Consider the following 15,369-nt stretch of genomic DNA (forward strand, 5'->3'; position numbering starts at 1 on the left):
CTGATTACTTCTAACAATGAGGATTACCCTAAACTCTGTTGCAGGTTATGAACACATCTACGTTGAACCGCAAAAAGTTGAACTTAGCTTGACTTTTTAAGCAGCTAAAGTTGTAACAGGTGGGGAGAGGGCTCGACTGGACCGTGTGAGGTGGTGTGGAACTGTGGAATTTGAGCCAAGAAAAAAAAGGCCACCGATTTTTAAAAATAGAGCTAGGCGAAAGAATTCAAAGCACATAGCATGTACATTTTTAGTCTTCCTCTTTCCTCCAAAATTTGTGCCAATGGACAATTGGAGCCCCCAAAGTTGCTCTTCTCGAGGTGAGGACGCTACTCCAGGGCTACTAGCGTTTCAAGGAAGTTTCAGGGCAAGATGCCCGAGAGCAGAGGAATACAGATGCGCGGGACAGGCGGTGCCCGATCAGTTCACTCCCCGGCGGCTGGAGGGACCGACCCGCTCTGGCGGGCAAGCAGCGGGCACTAGGAGGCGGGGACGTAGGGGCGGGTCAGCAAAGGTCGGGCGATTGTGTCGGGAGGCAAACTGGGCGTTGGCGGCGGCGGGCGGAGCCGTGGGCGAGTGATGTAAAGGGCGGAGGGATCCCACAGGGAGAGTCAGTGCGGCTCGGTGAGACCCCAGGGGTGTGGGGCGGGGGATCCCAGTCCCCGCCCTGTTTTCCCCGCCCCTCCCCCTGCCTCCTTCACGCCCCTCCCCCCTCCTCCCCTCTGGTTGGAAAGTTTCTAGAATCTCTTCCCAGCGGCCTTTGCGGTTCCAACATGGCGGAGCTGACGGTGGAGGTTCGCGGCTCCAACGGGGCTTTCTACAAGGTACGGAGCTTTTTGGCGCTTTGTTGGGTTTTCTGGCGGCTGGGGCAGGTTTGGGGGAGGGTCAGTGGTCCAGGAGACTGAGTTTTGGGGTCGAGAAGGGCGGCCAGGCCAAAGCCCGAGGCCGCTGGGTTCATCGCTTCTCCCCCCTCCACCCGCGGTTTAACGGTCTCGGGGGCCCCGGCTCCGTTATGTTTTGAAACAACACGTTGGACACCTCTTGAGTTATTCTACTCGTGAACCTTCTTCTTGGGTGCGAGGCCCTTGGCGGGCCGGTAAGGAGAAGCTGAGTGGCTGCAGGGCCGCAGGGAGCTTCTCGGGAGCAGGCCTGAGCGCCGGGAGGTGGGGGAGTCGTGAAAGGAGGTAGTGGGATTGTGTGGTCACAGCCGCTCCCCCGCCCCTCGGACTGTGCCGAGCGCGAGCGCCTCGGCTCGCTGCTCCGACCCCTCCCCACCCCCTTGGGGGGCGCGTCGCGGAATCTTAAGAATTCACCTTTGTACTACGGTTTTGTGCTAATAAACTTTAGTGTCTGAAAGGGAAGCGGATACCGGATTAAGGGTTAGGATCAAAGACAGAAAACCAGAAACCCTTGAAATGTGGCTAGTAGAAATATTTTTTGCAGCCTGGGAAATTGGGCGGCGCCTTAGCCCCTCTATTACGGAAGAAACGGCGAAGAGTTTTAGCCTTTAAGAATTAAAGCGTGAAACGGGATCAGGGAGACACAGGTGGGGAGGTGACTAGGTTTTTTGTTTTTAATCAGTTACCTGGTGTGTTTGGAAGGAGGTGTTGATTTTTGCCCCCCCCCCCCCCACGAGGTTTTTGTTAGTTTCCAGCGGGAGGAAGGAGATGCATTGCTATGGGATCGGGGCTGGCACATGGGAGAGGAATTCGAGAGCAGAGGAATTCAGTAGGGGCTTCTGATGTAGGGGTCATATAAATGAAAATGAAATCCTTAGTTTAGTTTTGCCATTATAACGGTCTTTTCTCCCAATTCTCCTTTTCTCCCAGAGTGTGCTTTCCGTGTTACAAGATCAATACAAAATCTCCCCAGCTGTTGTCTGTCAGTCAATCTCACTAAGCCAGCATCTCAAATGTTTGAGAGTCCTGGCTATTTTTGTTAAGGGCCGTCTCCTAATAACAGGAATACTGTTGGTACGCAGAATGTATTCTCACTGAGTTTCTTTTTAGCGTACCTTTTATCCCCCACAGTATTTTAATTTATTAGGTAGTCGTAATTTCTTACTTTCAGCGTTGTTTTTGCCTTTCCTTGTTTACTAATGAGCTGTGTGGAATTGGTTTAGCTGTCACGTGGTAATAGCGTACTGGGGAATCACAGTTGGCGTCTAAACGATCTCCCTAAGCTTTTTACAAGTTTAAATCTGTTTAGGTGGTCAGCATAAAGTAAAAACAATGGCTGGTAGAAAGGAGTCTTTTAATGCGTGACAAATTTTATATTATCAGTCTAGATTTAAAACTTGGTGTCAGACAAGAGTAGATACTTCATTAACTTAAGCCTGATGGTTGCAGTTCTCTGAACTGCAGATACAGTTGTGGCATGATGCACAAAGAATGGGCTTATCATACCTTTCCTCTCAAGGGTAGATAAGGTTCATTTTTGCATAAACATCTTCCCACCCCATGAAAAATTTTCAAATTCTTGCTATTTGGCCATACAATTCTTGTTTAATGAAAGTATGCATTTTTTCCTGGCATACTGGCATTTTTCCTGGTTATCTGTTGAAAAGTAGAAAAGGATTACTATGCCTTAACAAATTATTTTCAGCATGTCGATGGTAGATAAAACATTTCTTTTTATTCACTCAAATATATTTTTATATCACGTGCTGTAAATACACTTTTTAAATTTATAAAATTCTGTAATAAGGTGGTCTGTTTGAAAGTTTTAGTGAAGATTGTTTACCATCTTACTTTGCTTTTTCTGTCTCTTTTTTTCCTTTTATTTTGTCAGTAGTCGAATCAGTTTTGAAACTCTAAAGTGTTTATTGTTGATTATTATCTATACAAATTGTTAGACTTTGATTTCATTACCCATTTTTACCTAACAAAATAAAGTAATGTGGTTCTTTGGCAGAGGTTGGGAAGGACCCTAGTCACATTTGTATGTACTGAAAAAGCACACACAGTTGGAATTTAATGTCCTGCCATAATCCGCTTGTACATGTGTGGAAACTATGATCTTCAGAACTCTAGAAGAGTGAGGATGATGAAGAGGAGGGAGCCCTGCATTTGAAATTAAACAAGTGGGAATTTTAGGTCTGTACCTCGGTTTAAATGTATCTAGTAATAATAACATCCTGAACAAATTTCCCTGGACATATTTTCTTTTTTTGTAAAGTGAGGGGTTTGAAGTAGTTCAGTAGTCTGCAATGTTTTTTATCCCATGAAACTATCCACTTGGAAAAAAATTGGCTCATTGCACACTTTAATTTCAACTCCATGAATTTTTAAAATTAATTTGCATGTAGTAAAATATGTTTTTTGACATGGTTATGTAAACTTTTTATAAATGGTGACATTTATGTAACCACCACGAACACGATGAAGTGATAGAATAGTCCTACCATTCCCTTAATTTCTATCATGCCCCTTTGTAGTCAGCTTCTCTCACTCCCAGAACCTGTGGTGGTTTCTGTCCCCATAGTTTTACCTTTTCCAGAATGTCCTAAATGTAGAATCATAGAGAATACTGTGTAAAGTTCAGAATTTGGCGTCTTCTGTTTGGTGTAGCGATAGTTTCATTTTAAGTAATTTTTTTTCTATTTAAAAATTAATACATGGTCATTGAGGGGATTTTGGAAACTATCAGGAAAAAACAAGTTGCTTTGCGATAACAGCTGTTAACACTTCGGTGTATTTTTTCAGTGGTGGTTTTAAACATACAGGTAATTCTGATCCCCCCCCCCCCCCAGCTGTAAATGTGAATTGCCATTGAAGAATTTCAGAGTCATGGAATTAGTAGCCAGTATCATCATGCCTGAGGCATTGCTCTATGGACATTGATTTAAGATTTTTAGTAGAACTAAAACTTCATTTCACATAGTAATTGGAACCAGGGAAAAGCGGAAGAGTTGACCTAAAAATAGGATAGTCTCCCCCCCAACCCCCGAAAATATTTACAGACTGTTGCACACTAAATACTTTGTCCTGCGTCCTGTTCTTTTTACTTAACAGTGGATCTGTGGTTGTTAAAGATAAAAAATTTGATATGCTCCTGTTTGCAGCCATGTAACTGGGGATTGGGAAGAATGGGAAATATGCTATGATAGGGGATGTAATTTTATATAAAAATTTGCCTTTTCTACCGGAGTGTAGCATCTTAGGGTTTATACTACTGGACATTTAAGGTGCCCCCCACCTTTTCCTTTAGCTTTTCAATAGATTTTACATTCTATAATAGTGTATTTACAGAGTTGTGTAACAATTACCACAGTCTTATTTAACATTTCCATTAACCCCAGAAAAGCCTCGTGCCCATTTGGAATAATTAAAATGCTTTTTAACTCATGTATATGATATTAAGCTTTGTAATAGCATTGCAACTTGCATAGTCGTGGGCAGAATATAATTTTGACTAGAAGTTGAAAGTAAGTCACTCAATTTCTGGCTCTTGTAGAGGAAAGTTTCCATGGTGTTCCAAGGAAATGTGTGATCTCTAAGATGGCTGAATGAATTTTCAAGCCTCTGTAGAAAATAGAATTACTTTTGGAACTCTGTGATTTCTTCTTTTGACTCTAATTGTTTGCAAATCAAATTTCAAAGTACTGCGATATTTCCAGAATTTCCTTTTAGCTTTAGCTTAATATTAAAATGAGATTTGAGAGTAATTAAATTTTGCAGTAGGTTTGTTATCACTAATGAAGGTGACCTACAGAGTTACAGTGAAAGAGTTGTATTTTGAGACTACTGACTTTTCAACGTTAGTACAGAATGTTTTGATATCTTGCTGGAGATTAGTAATTCAGGAAAAGATAGTGGCTGTCTTAATACTAGGGTCACTCTATTAAGTTAAAAGCACACAATTACAGGTATTTTGAAGCTACTTTTGTGCATGTTTTAAAATGCAGTTTTTATAAATATTAAAAGAACTAAGATTTAACTTATTTGAAAAGGCCACTTAATTTTTAGAAATTGAAATTAAATATTTTTCCTGTGAAGTTTTGTTTTGTATTACAAGAACTATATGTAATTAGGAAAAACCTGAAAACAGAAAAGTGAAAAAAAGAAAAACAGTCTCATCTAGGATGTATTGTAAAAGCTTTGGCTTTGCTTACAGAAAACATTTTTTTCCCTCATTTTTATTTTTATGCCCCTGTGTATTTTCTATATCATCAGGTATTTGTGTGCTTTCTGTGACTAAGATAATAATTTAGTATGAGTGCCTGTTATTTACTGTATATTCATTGCGGCTTATACATGTGTTAACTAATTTTGTTCTCTCAAGGACTGCAGTGAGGTATGTGTTTTTATCCTCGTTTTACGTATTAGGCAACTAATAATAATTAAGTAAGTTGTCCCAATTATATTGTACTGAAATGAGATTTAGCTCTAGGGCTTCTCAACTTCCAGTTGTATAAGTTTAGCATAGCATCAGAGGTTCTCCAAAGGAAATCTCAGGGTAGTAAGTAGTTAAGATTATGCTTTAGATAGGGAGATAAGGCAGACACTTGACTGGGTAACTCAAGAAGTGCATTCTCTACCATGATGAAGGATGCAGCAAACTTGCTTTTTTTGTTGTGGGAAGAGCAGTATGTGTTCTATGATTGTACTAACTACTTGTGAGACCTTGGGTTTTTCATCTGCAGTGTGAGGCTCTGGGTTTTCTCTTAAAAGACAGTGTATCAAGTGGAATCTGCTAGGTTACTTCACTGAAGTCCCATTCCGCTCTAACAACAGCTGTTATTTATTGAGCACTCAGGAGTATCAGATTATGTGAAAGTACTTTACATCAGTTTATTTTATTAAGACCTCTCAATCACAGTGAAAGAGTTACAATCAGCTGAGGAAACTGAGGCTAAGGGAATCTAGGTCCATAAAATAGGCTGATTCAACATTCAGACTGATCTTTCAGGCTCCAGAGCACCTGATCTCTTTAACCATTATGTGATTTTTTTTTCAAGTATAAATATATGGCTTATAAATGATCATTACTTATAAATTATTACTGATTAATACAGCGGAAGTCAAGAGAACTGAATTGGGAGGATTCCTCTAGAAATGATTTGAGCTGTCTTCCCTTTACAAAAATCTTTTCTATGTTGAGCCACTAAGCCATGGGACTGAAATGTGCTAGTCTGAATTGAGATGTGCTTTAATTGTAAAAGTCATGCTAGATTTCAAAGACATGCTGTTTTTCAAAGAAAGGAATGTAAGACTCCATAATTTTAAAATAGTGATTACATGTTGAAATAATATTTTGGATACATATGATTAAAATTATTAAAATTAACTCCACCTGTTACTTTTTATGTATTTTAATACACCTAGAACTTTTAAAACTAGCTATGTGGATCAAATTATAATTTGTGCTGGATAGTTATGATTTATACCATCAGTTTATATTGTTGGTTGTGTATGGTATTCTGGGAAATATTTGAAATGCTTTTTTATATAGGTATATATGTGAAACTTGCAACTCAAATTTTCTTAAGATGTGTCACATCTTGGTAACATTGGCTCAATAGTATCAAAAGGTTTTAGAAAATTCTTTGGCAGATTTTTTAGCTAATAGTAATAAATTCTGTTGTGATGCTTCTATTGAATTTTCTAGGACTAAATCTTCTAGGACTGAATCCTCATAAAGAATAGCTTGAGTGAAACAAGATTAAGCTATGCAAAGCGTTGCTTTTGTTAATCTGAACATGGATATTTGCACATACAGCAGTCTCTTCAGTTTATTTTTCTTTACATTAAAGAAGCTGTAAGCCGTGGGAAGACTGAACCAAAATTAAATCTCAGTTAAATATCAGTTGTTGTAACTTGTGTCCTGTACTCTAAGCATTTTTTGCTTAGCTTTTTTGGGAGCATGAGTAGAGGTCTCCTCATTAATAACTATGAAATTTATAGTTATTGTTGGCAAAGGAACATGACATTTCCCTGTCAAGATTTCTTCAGCATCAGGAATCTCAACTTTCAGACTTCTGTCTCTGTGCCTTTCTTATTTTGGCCAATCATTGTTAAAATTCTTTCTTGCTTCATAGCTTTTTGCTTTTAGTAGTCTCCCAGGTTATTTTCAAGTCTAAGTTTTCCTTAGTCTTTCCTGACTCTGTGTGTATTTAGTATAGTAGGTCTTCAGTACATATTTGTTGAATGAACAAACGAATCAATCATTCTTGGTTTCTGGACATTCTTTGATTTGTTGTTAATCTTTATATAACCGCACATGTACAAACTTCATCTTTTCTGATTTTGTTTCAGACTGAACTTGAATTTTTTTAATGGGTTATGTGTTGATCTTCGTTGAGTTCAGATATTGTCCCAGAACTTTATGCATACATAAACTATAAGGAACTTAAACTCTTTGTAACAGGAAAATCATTATAGTTTTGTGTGGCCATTTGAAATCTGAGTCACTCCATTTCAAGAACTGTTGGATATTATAAACTTGTGAAATTAATGAGCCAAGAACATTACTATTATGCAAGCATAATGTATTCATGTATTCTTATGAAATCCTCACATTCTCATTGTCATTTTTTTATTCAGAAAAGGTGAATTTTCAGTAGTAATGGATGCTGAAGGCTTGCCTTGAATAGCTTTTTTTCCTTAATAGAACTTATTTCAGAATGATGCAATTATTTTGGTAATGAATAATGTAATTAGTAAATCTGTGGACTTTATTTGTAGAATATGTGTCCATTGATTTGAAATGATTTCCATTTATAGGTGTAGGTCCTTTTAAAAAAGTGTATTGTTTGAAGTTAGTTTTTGATTGAAGTAGCAGTCCTGAATGTTTGTGTTTATTACTGGAATCAAATTGCAACTCAGATCTTTTAGGTGTTGTAAACATCAAACAAGTTTGTTACTTAGAATGTAGATTTGAGATCACTAGAGTTGGAAAAGATTGGGTAGTGTATGCTATATGGAAAAGTGCTGGTTGACAAAGCATTAAAGATATATATCAACTCTTTAAAAATATACATTTATTTAATTTTATATATATTTATAAGCATATACAAATTTACTCTATTGTTAATTTTTTTCCTTTTTTTTCCCCTTGGCTTCCTTTCACTTGATCTCTTATCCACACTCCATTTCAGGTAGCCTGTTTATAGCTGAGTATATATACATCATACCAGATTTTTCTTAATACTCATAGAATGTACATAGGTACACATTCAGGTACAAATGTAGGTTTTCTTCAGTACTGCTTTATAAAAATAAGATAATCTACATCTTGGCTGTATTGTCTTGGAGTATAATTTTTTAATGGTTATTTCTTGGTAAAAATTATGAAATCTAGCCATTCCCCAGTTAATAGACACTTTGTTTTCAGATGTTTGCCACTCCATGTATGTTTTTCCATTGGATAGGTTTCAAAGAGTTTGACAGCTTACTGGAAGGGATTTTTTTTTTTAACTCTAATAAATGTTAACAGATTACATTCCGAAAAGTTTAACACTTCCTATTTTCTCTGCTGATGAATGTCAACTCTTTTCTTTACATCCTTGCCAGAAATGGGTTTTATAATCTTTGATTTTTGCTAGTCCTTTGGATGTGAAAGGTTATCTCTTTGCAACGTTGATTTGCAAATCCCCACTTGTGAATTTTAATGTTTGGCCATTTGGGTTTGCTTTTCCATAAACTGCCTATTGTTTCCCTATTTTTCCTTTTGGGATGTCCTATTTCACTTTTTGAGTTTTTTTTTTTTAAGGATTCTATTATAATGCCCTTTCCCTGTCTATTACCTGTTAACTTTCCAGTATCTCTGACCATAGAGAAGTTCTACTTTTTACATACTGAACTTTTCTTTTACCTGTTAAGGCTCAGGGTTTCCAGTCCTGGTTAAGACAGCCTGTGTCCAGATTAACATGTAATTTTTAAAATTTTCTGATAGAGTTTTATTTATTTCATGTCTACTACATCAAGACTTATTTTGAATATTCATAGGCAGTTGTGCTAGCACCATGTATTAAATAATCTCTGTTTTCAAGGTGTTTTTTTGTTTTGCATGTGGGAAATTAGATACTTGTTCTCGTTAACCAGATATTCCTCACTTCTAGGATTGAGACAGGAGGAGGATGTCCAGAATCTTGGAGAGCTCGGTCCCATTCAGGGTTGATAGAACCTTCTGAGAATTGTTCCAAAAAGTCTCTGGGGTTCTCTGCAAAGATCATAAAGAGTCCTTGAAGGGAGGACATTGTGACTTAGCTTTGGGCAAATAAAGCCAGTTAAGAGTCTTATTTTCTTTACTTTAATGCTCTGAGCCTGCTGTTGTTTGACCTACCACATAGTAGTGGATCTGAGACCAGTTTTAACAGTGAAACCAGTATACCATAGTTTTTTTCATTTCCTTAATAGGGAGTTCTTTCTGTAACTGTTAACTGTATGCACCATCCAGAAACATGACATGATTGTTTTATTGTTAAGTTGCTTGATATAAAAGCTCCAGGAAGATTATGGTATATTTTTGGGGAGAGGAGTAGCTTTACTTCTGGCACAACTTTGGGTGCCTAGGAATACCTTACCTTAGTTTAGGAAGTTTCAACTCCTTCAGTTTGTAAATTGAGACTCATATTTAAAATTGCTTAGGTAAAGATGACCACCTGGATCTGGGAGCCCCTAAGTCAGGTTTGTAAACCTAATAGAGTTTCTTATCTACTTAAATGATACAGAAACACCATTTTCTCAATTCTTCCAAGGATTGTGCATAACTAGTATGATTCTAGATGCAGTCTAGAAGTTCACTACACAGTGCCTTAGTGATTGAGCTCTATTCTCTTCGAACCGTAGCTAATAGTTTGCTGTATTCACTTTTCTCTTTTTAATCCTGTAAAATGGATCATACATATGTAGAGTGCAAAAGCTGGATAGTAGATGATTCTCACTGTTAACATACTGATTTGAGGTATAAAGTAAGCGATGGGTAGGGATGTCTATATAGTTGAAAGTTGGGTTTTAGAATCCAGGGAACAGGTTATTTTTTCTTTTGTAGATTTGGGAAATTAGTGAAAGATCGATATGATTTCATTGTATCTAGAAGCACATCAGCTGTTAAGGGGCACTAAGAAAGAAGAAATGTTGCCAGTTAATTTATAACTGATAGCTTTATCTTTTAGAATTCTTGTAACGTACTTGTTGAAAGATTATCTTTAAACCCATACATAAAATGGAAAATAAAAGCAAAATGAATTGGTTAGAACATCTTCACATTCAGATGCTTGTGTTTCTTCTTAGAATATCTTCCTTAGTGCCATGGAGAGCATTGATGTTGCAAGCATACTTTAAAAGAGCTCTCCTCTATTATCTCTAGGATTTTCTTCCAAGAATTTTCAGCCACTCTGCAAGTTTTGATGCTGGTGCTTTCTTGATTTTATCAGAAGGTGTCAACAGAACAACCTTCTGGTAAGAAACCTTAGTCCTTCCTAAAATGATACTTCATTGGTTTGCTGAGTAAACTATCAAAGGGTTTGCAGTCAAGTACCACAGAAAATTTCAAGCAAACCAAGTTTGAGCATGCTTAATAATGACGTTTATATCCTGACTGCCATTCAGCTATTGGCTGTTCAGTTGTAAGAAGCATCCCTCATTTCAGGGATGTTAAATTGTTAGAATTGATGGGCTGGGAAGGTAGACTGGGGCTAGAGAATGAATCTCAATAAACTGGATAATTGGTCAAAGAATAACAAGTGATCATTTTGCCAGTTCTTGAAAAGCAAAAACCTGAGGTGCATTTTGCATAAATTGTACTATTAACTTTTCCTTTCTCCTGGGTCATATTTTTCTCATCATTTATCCACAGCAGTAAAATTTAACTGATGGAGTTGGGGAAAATGGAGCATTTACCGAGTCAGAGGAAAGGCCCTACAGGATAGAACAAATTGATCCCAATGTCTAATAAGTTATATATTAAATTTATTTTAATCAGTTTAATTTTAGAAATACAGTGTTTTATCACAAGTTTGCTTCAGTAATTAAGCTATGGACTGTAATGCCTTAACATATTGGAAAAGGCATCTAAAATGTAGTTGTTAGTTCTGCCAAATAAATATTTTAAAAAATCTTTAAATTTTACTCCAGTGGTCTTGAGAAGACTTATAAAAACAAAAACTTTGATAGAAGTATTAAAGCTAGAATGGATCTTAAATTATGTAAGAATACTTGATCAGGTTTGAAGGAGGCAGTAATGTGAGTGTGAGAACTTTCTGGTTTTTACTTAAAAGGATAAATGTGAACTAGAGGTTTTGATTCCTGATGAATCCTTGCTTTTACAACTTGACATTACAGTTTTTAAAAATCTACCCTCTAATTAGGAAGATTGTTCTGTTTCTTGATGGCCTTTTTTTTTGCTCAGTCTGTTGGCAGTCAGCAAACTCTTCCAACAGGAATTTTGAAGCTTAAGAGTTAGTTTAGGGTGTAAGTCTCGAGTGTTTGGATCTGTTCTTCCACTTTAAACCTAACTTTGAGGATTCAAGCTGTCTGACTTCTGGTAGTAGTTTGCTGAGTATTAAGGATTTAAGTTTCTATTTCCCTCTTTATAAGGAATATAAATTTGGTGTGGTAGTGAATTGCAATAACAGGTCATTAGTGGTTTTCTGAAAAATCTAAAGTAGAGGTAAATTTGAAATGATACTTTACAGTCAGAGGAATTTTTTTTTAGAGTAGGATGATAACATTCTTACTAAGTTTAGTGGGCATGTTTTCAAAGGAATTCATGCATCTGTAGATTTCTAAGTTACCGCTCAAGCAAAGGCTCTGATAAATTGATCAGTATTTCAAACATAAGAATTTTAGTTTATTTAACCTCAGTCCATGTTTTGGACAAGATAGCTGCCTTTCCAAACTCACCTGAGAATATTATAAATTGAGAATTCAATTCTGTTGTGTGTTGTTCCCTCTCTCCCATTTACCTTTTCTTTCCCTTTTCTTTTTTGGTATGTAACACCATGTACTGATCATATTTGGCTTTTAGGTAGTATAAATTTATCAAACTTTTGGTTTGTGGCTTTTGGGTTTTGATTTTTGGTTAGAGAAGCCTTCTTTAATCTGAGGTTATAAATAATTTACTTATACTTTCTCCTGGAGCTTTGATCCATTGGTTTTATTGTTGGTGAAGACATCAATTTCTGTTTTTCCAAATAATTATCTAAATGTTCCAGTACCATTTAAAAATAATCATTTTTCCCCGTTTGTAATTTCTTAAAAGATTTAGACCTATTTTTAGGATCTATGTTCTATTAAAATGCCTTTTTTGTCTTGATTATTGTAGCTTTAAAATAAACTTTTTAGTATTTGGTATGGATAATGTTTTCTTATCTGCTACCCCCATTTAAAAATTTCCTTTTTGAGTGCCTTGTTTTCAAAATAGACTTTGGTTTAATTTTATTAAGGTTATTCCTTATTCCCCCAACAGAATTACATACTCCCTTAATATTTCAGTGGGATCTCATTTAGAGGCATTTTGAAATTTTTACAGTATCAAGACCTAAGAATGTGATGGATGTTTACATTTTCCTAAATATTCTATTTATATTCATTAGTCAGGTTTCAGAGATTTCTGCACATAGGTCCTGCACATTTTGTGTGTGTGTGTGTTGTTATTGAGGGCATTTCTAGGACTTTATTTGTTGATGGCTGTTGTTAGTAGAATATTTTTTGTCTGTTTTATTTTCTAGCTTCTTATTTTTAGCTACTTGATTATTGGTTAACTTGGCACATTACTGAACCTTAGAGTGTCTTTTTAAAGTTTTTATGTTTAGGCTAGGTTGATTTTGAGAAAACAGTTCTTCAAATGGTGCTTCCAGTGCTTAGGGATTCCTGCTATTCCCTCCATCCCCTCCCTTACTCCTAATTTATAGATGATTTATGGCATTCCTGGACTTTTACTATATGATGCTCTATTTGTTACTTTGTCAGGGATAGCATTCTAAGATATTTTGATTGCACTTTATGTATGTTAAAGTGCCTTGTTACCTATCAATCATTATTTTAAATTACAGTTAAGAGTTTGAAACATAAGTATGTATCAGACCGTGTTAATGAACAAATTAAAGGGCCATTTTATGATGGCTTGGAATCTTCCATGTTTGCATATGTATGGGAGGGAGAAAAATATCAAAGGATTTCTTTTGAGAAATATGGGTTCTGGGCTAGATGAGTGTGAATAGGAAGATACCCAAAGGTTGGACTAACAGGGCATAAGTTACGGACACTTAAAGTCATAAAGCCCCCTTATCCTTGTGCAGGCAAATGCTTGCCATTGTTATTGGATGTCTCCCTGGCCCTCACATACTTTGGTAAAGACCTAACTCTGCCATTTTGCATCTCTTTACTATATAGGGAACTACAATCACTCTAGTGACTGGAAAAGTGTTGACTGTGTCCTGCATCAAATGGATTCAAATTTTATAGAGATCTAGCCATCAGAAGTCCCTTACCCCTAGAATCTAGAGTTTGGGGATGTCTTCTAATTGTTCACTACAGTTCAAGTATACTTAAAGGACTGGGTGTCAGGTTTTTACTTTATTCAGTCTCATGCCTGAACGATATTAGCAATATGAGTAGGTTCCAGAGCTGTATTTTTTTTTAAAAGTGTGCACCCAAACAAAGCTGATGCTGATTTTTGTGGTGGAAGTAAAGTAGAAGTGGGGAGAGATATAAACACTGATTTTTAGATAGAAAAAAAGATTTTTATTATAACAAAGAGTGGACTCTCCCAGTGACTTGGAGCTCTGATATGAACTTATCCATGGTGCAAGTTACACAGAAATGAAAAAGATTAATTAATGTAACAGCCCAAACTCTGAAAGTTGTTTGTGAAGGACTAGAAGAATGTTAGTGAAAGTTTTAATATGACTAACCTCTGATGAATAGATGTTTTACTCTTAATATTTATGAACTTGGTAAATCTCAGTTTATGAAATATTCCTTAGAAATGGCACGAGTATAATACAGATAGATTTACTGGTGACATAACTATGAAAGTGACCAAAATGATTGCTGAAATTACATGCACTAGTAGAAATAGAGAAGCTGGCCAGGAAGTCATTCTTACAGCAGTATCAGATTATCAGCGCTTAAACAGTGTGGTAGCTCTTAATTTTAAGCTTTGAGAGGAGAAAGGAACAAAAAATGTCTTCAGAAATAAAAGGCAAGAGCTACTGTAGCACTCTTGAAAGGAAGGTGTCTTTAGGGTTAGGCCGTACACTAGGATATTTGCATTGAAATATCTGGTAGCACACAAATAAATCGGTAACAAGCATTTGGAGCTGGAGAGAGAGCAAGGTCAAATTACAGAATCATACAATTGAGTAACAAATGTGGGAGGAGGGTGCTGGGAAATTGGATTTATGAGTTATATACTGTATGATTGGTGATCCTACATTATTAAAGAAAATAAAATGATTTTATTTTCAGCCCCGTCTGTTACCTTCTCTCCAAGACTTTGTATCTTCAGTTCCAAAGATTCTCTAGGATGATAGTGCCAATCTGCTTGCTTTATGGTTTTCCCACCACAAATTTGTTTTATAGTCTTTGGTTTGCTGATTTGCTTAAAATAATGTCTGACACGCAGTAAGCATTTATATGTTGGTAATTGCTGCTTTTTAAATTACTGTTACTCCTTTTCTGCTTTGTAAATTTCCCAAATTTTACTGTAAGTTTTTCCTCTTTGTTGTTTTTTTTTTTCCCCCTTGTAGGGTTATGCCTTAAAATTCTTTTAGTAGTAGTTAATAGACTTTTGGGAGGAGATGAAGTAAATAGATGTATTTATTTTTATCATGTTTTAACCAGGTACTGCAAATATGTGTGTCTATTTAGCTAGTTTTTAGTGCACATTATGAAAGTCTAGTCTGATAGTTGTTTTAGAAACGTATTTACTAAGTACCTAGTGGTTCAGTTTGTAAGCATTTGACTAAGGTTGAGAACTTTGCAGTTCTGATTGACAGTAATGTACAGTGTCATTTGATGCCAGTTGTGATCACAGAAGTGCAAGGACTGCTTGCCCAAGATTACATAGTGATGGAGCAAGGACTTGAACAACAATTACAGTTGGTCCTTGGTATCCACATTTGCAGATTCAGCCAACTGTGGGTTGAACCCCATGGATATGGAGGGTCAGCTGTACCACACCATTTTATATAAGGGACTTGAGCATCCTTGGATTTTGGTGTCTGCTGGGAGTGAGAGAGGGTATTGAGAGTCCTGGAACCAGTCTTCTGTGGATACTGAGGGATGACTGTATTCTACATCCAAGTCATTTGCTCCTCCTTGAATACGTCAGATCTTATGGTTCCTTTCAGCTGTATTAATCAAATGAAGATAGAATAAAAAGACTAGATTCAAAATTAATGTTAGGGCTAGAAAATGACCA

General features: G+C 36.6%; 1 protein-coding gene across 6 annotated transcripts in view; it reads left to right on the forward strand.

The window, feature by feature from the left end:
- Positions 1-605: 605 nt before the first annotated feature.
- The window catches only part of FXR1 (FMR1 autosomal homolog 1), a 56,707-nt gene continuing 41,943 nt past the window's right edge, over positions 606-15,369 (forward strand). For all 6 annotated transcript variants that reach the window (XM_006210644.4, XM_015244713.3, XM_015244714.3 and 3 more), the window contains exon 1: positions 606-824. In XM_006210644.4, the coding sequence (XP_006210706.2) occupies positions 774-824 (51 nt within the window). In that variant the 5' untranslated portion in view covers positions 606-773. The remainder of the gene's footprint in view (positions 825-15,369) is intronic.

Source organism: Vicugna pacos, chromosome 1 (genome assembly GCF_048564905.1).
Source record: "Vicugna pacos chromosome 1, VicPac4, whole genome shotgun sequence".
Classification (NCBI taxonomy): domain Eukaryota; kingdom Metazoa; phylum Chordata; class Mammalia; order Artiodactyla; family Camelidae; genus Vicugna; species Vicugna pacos.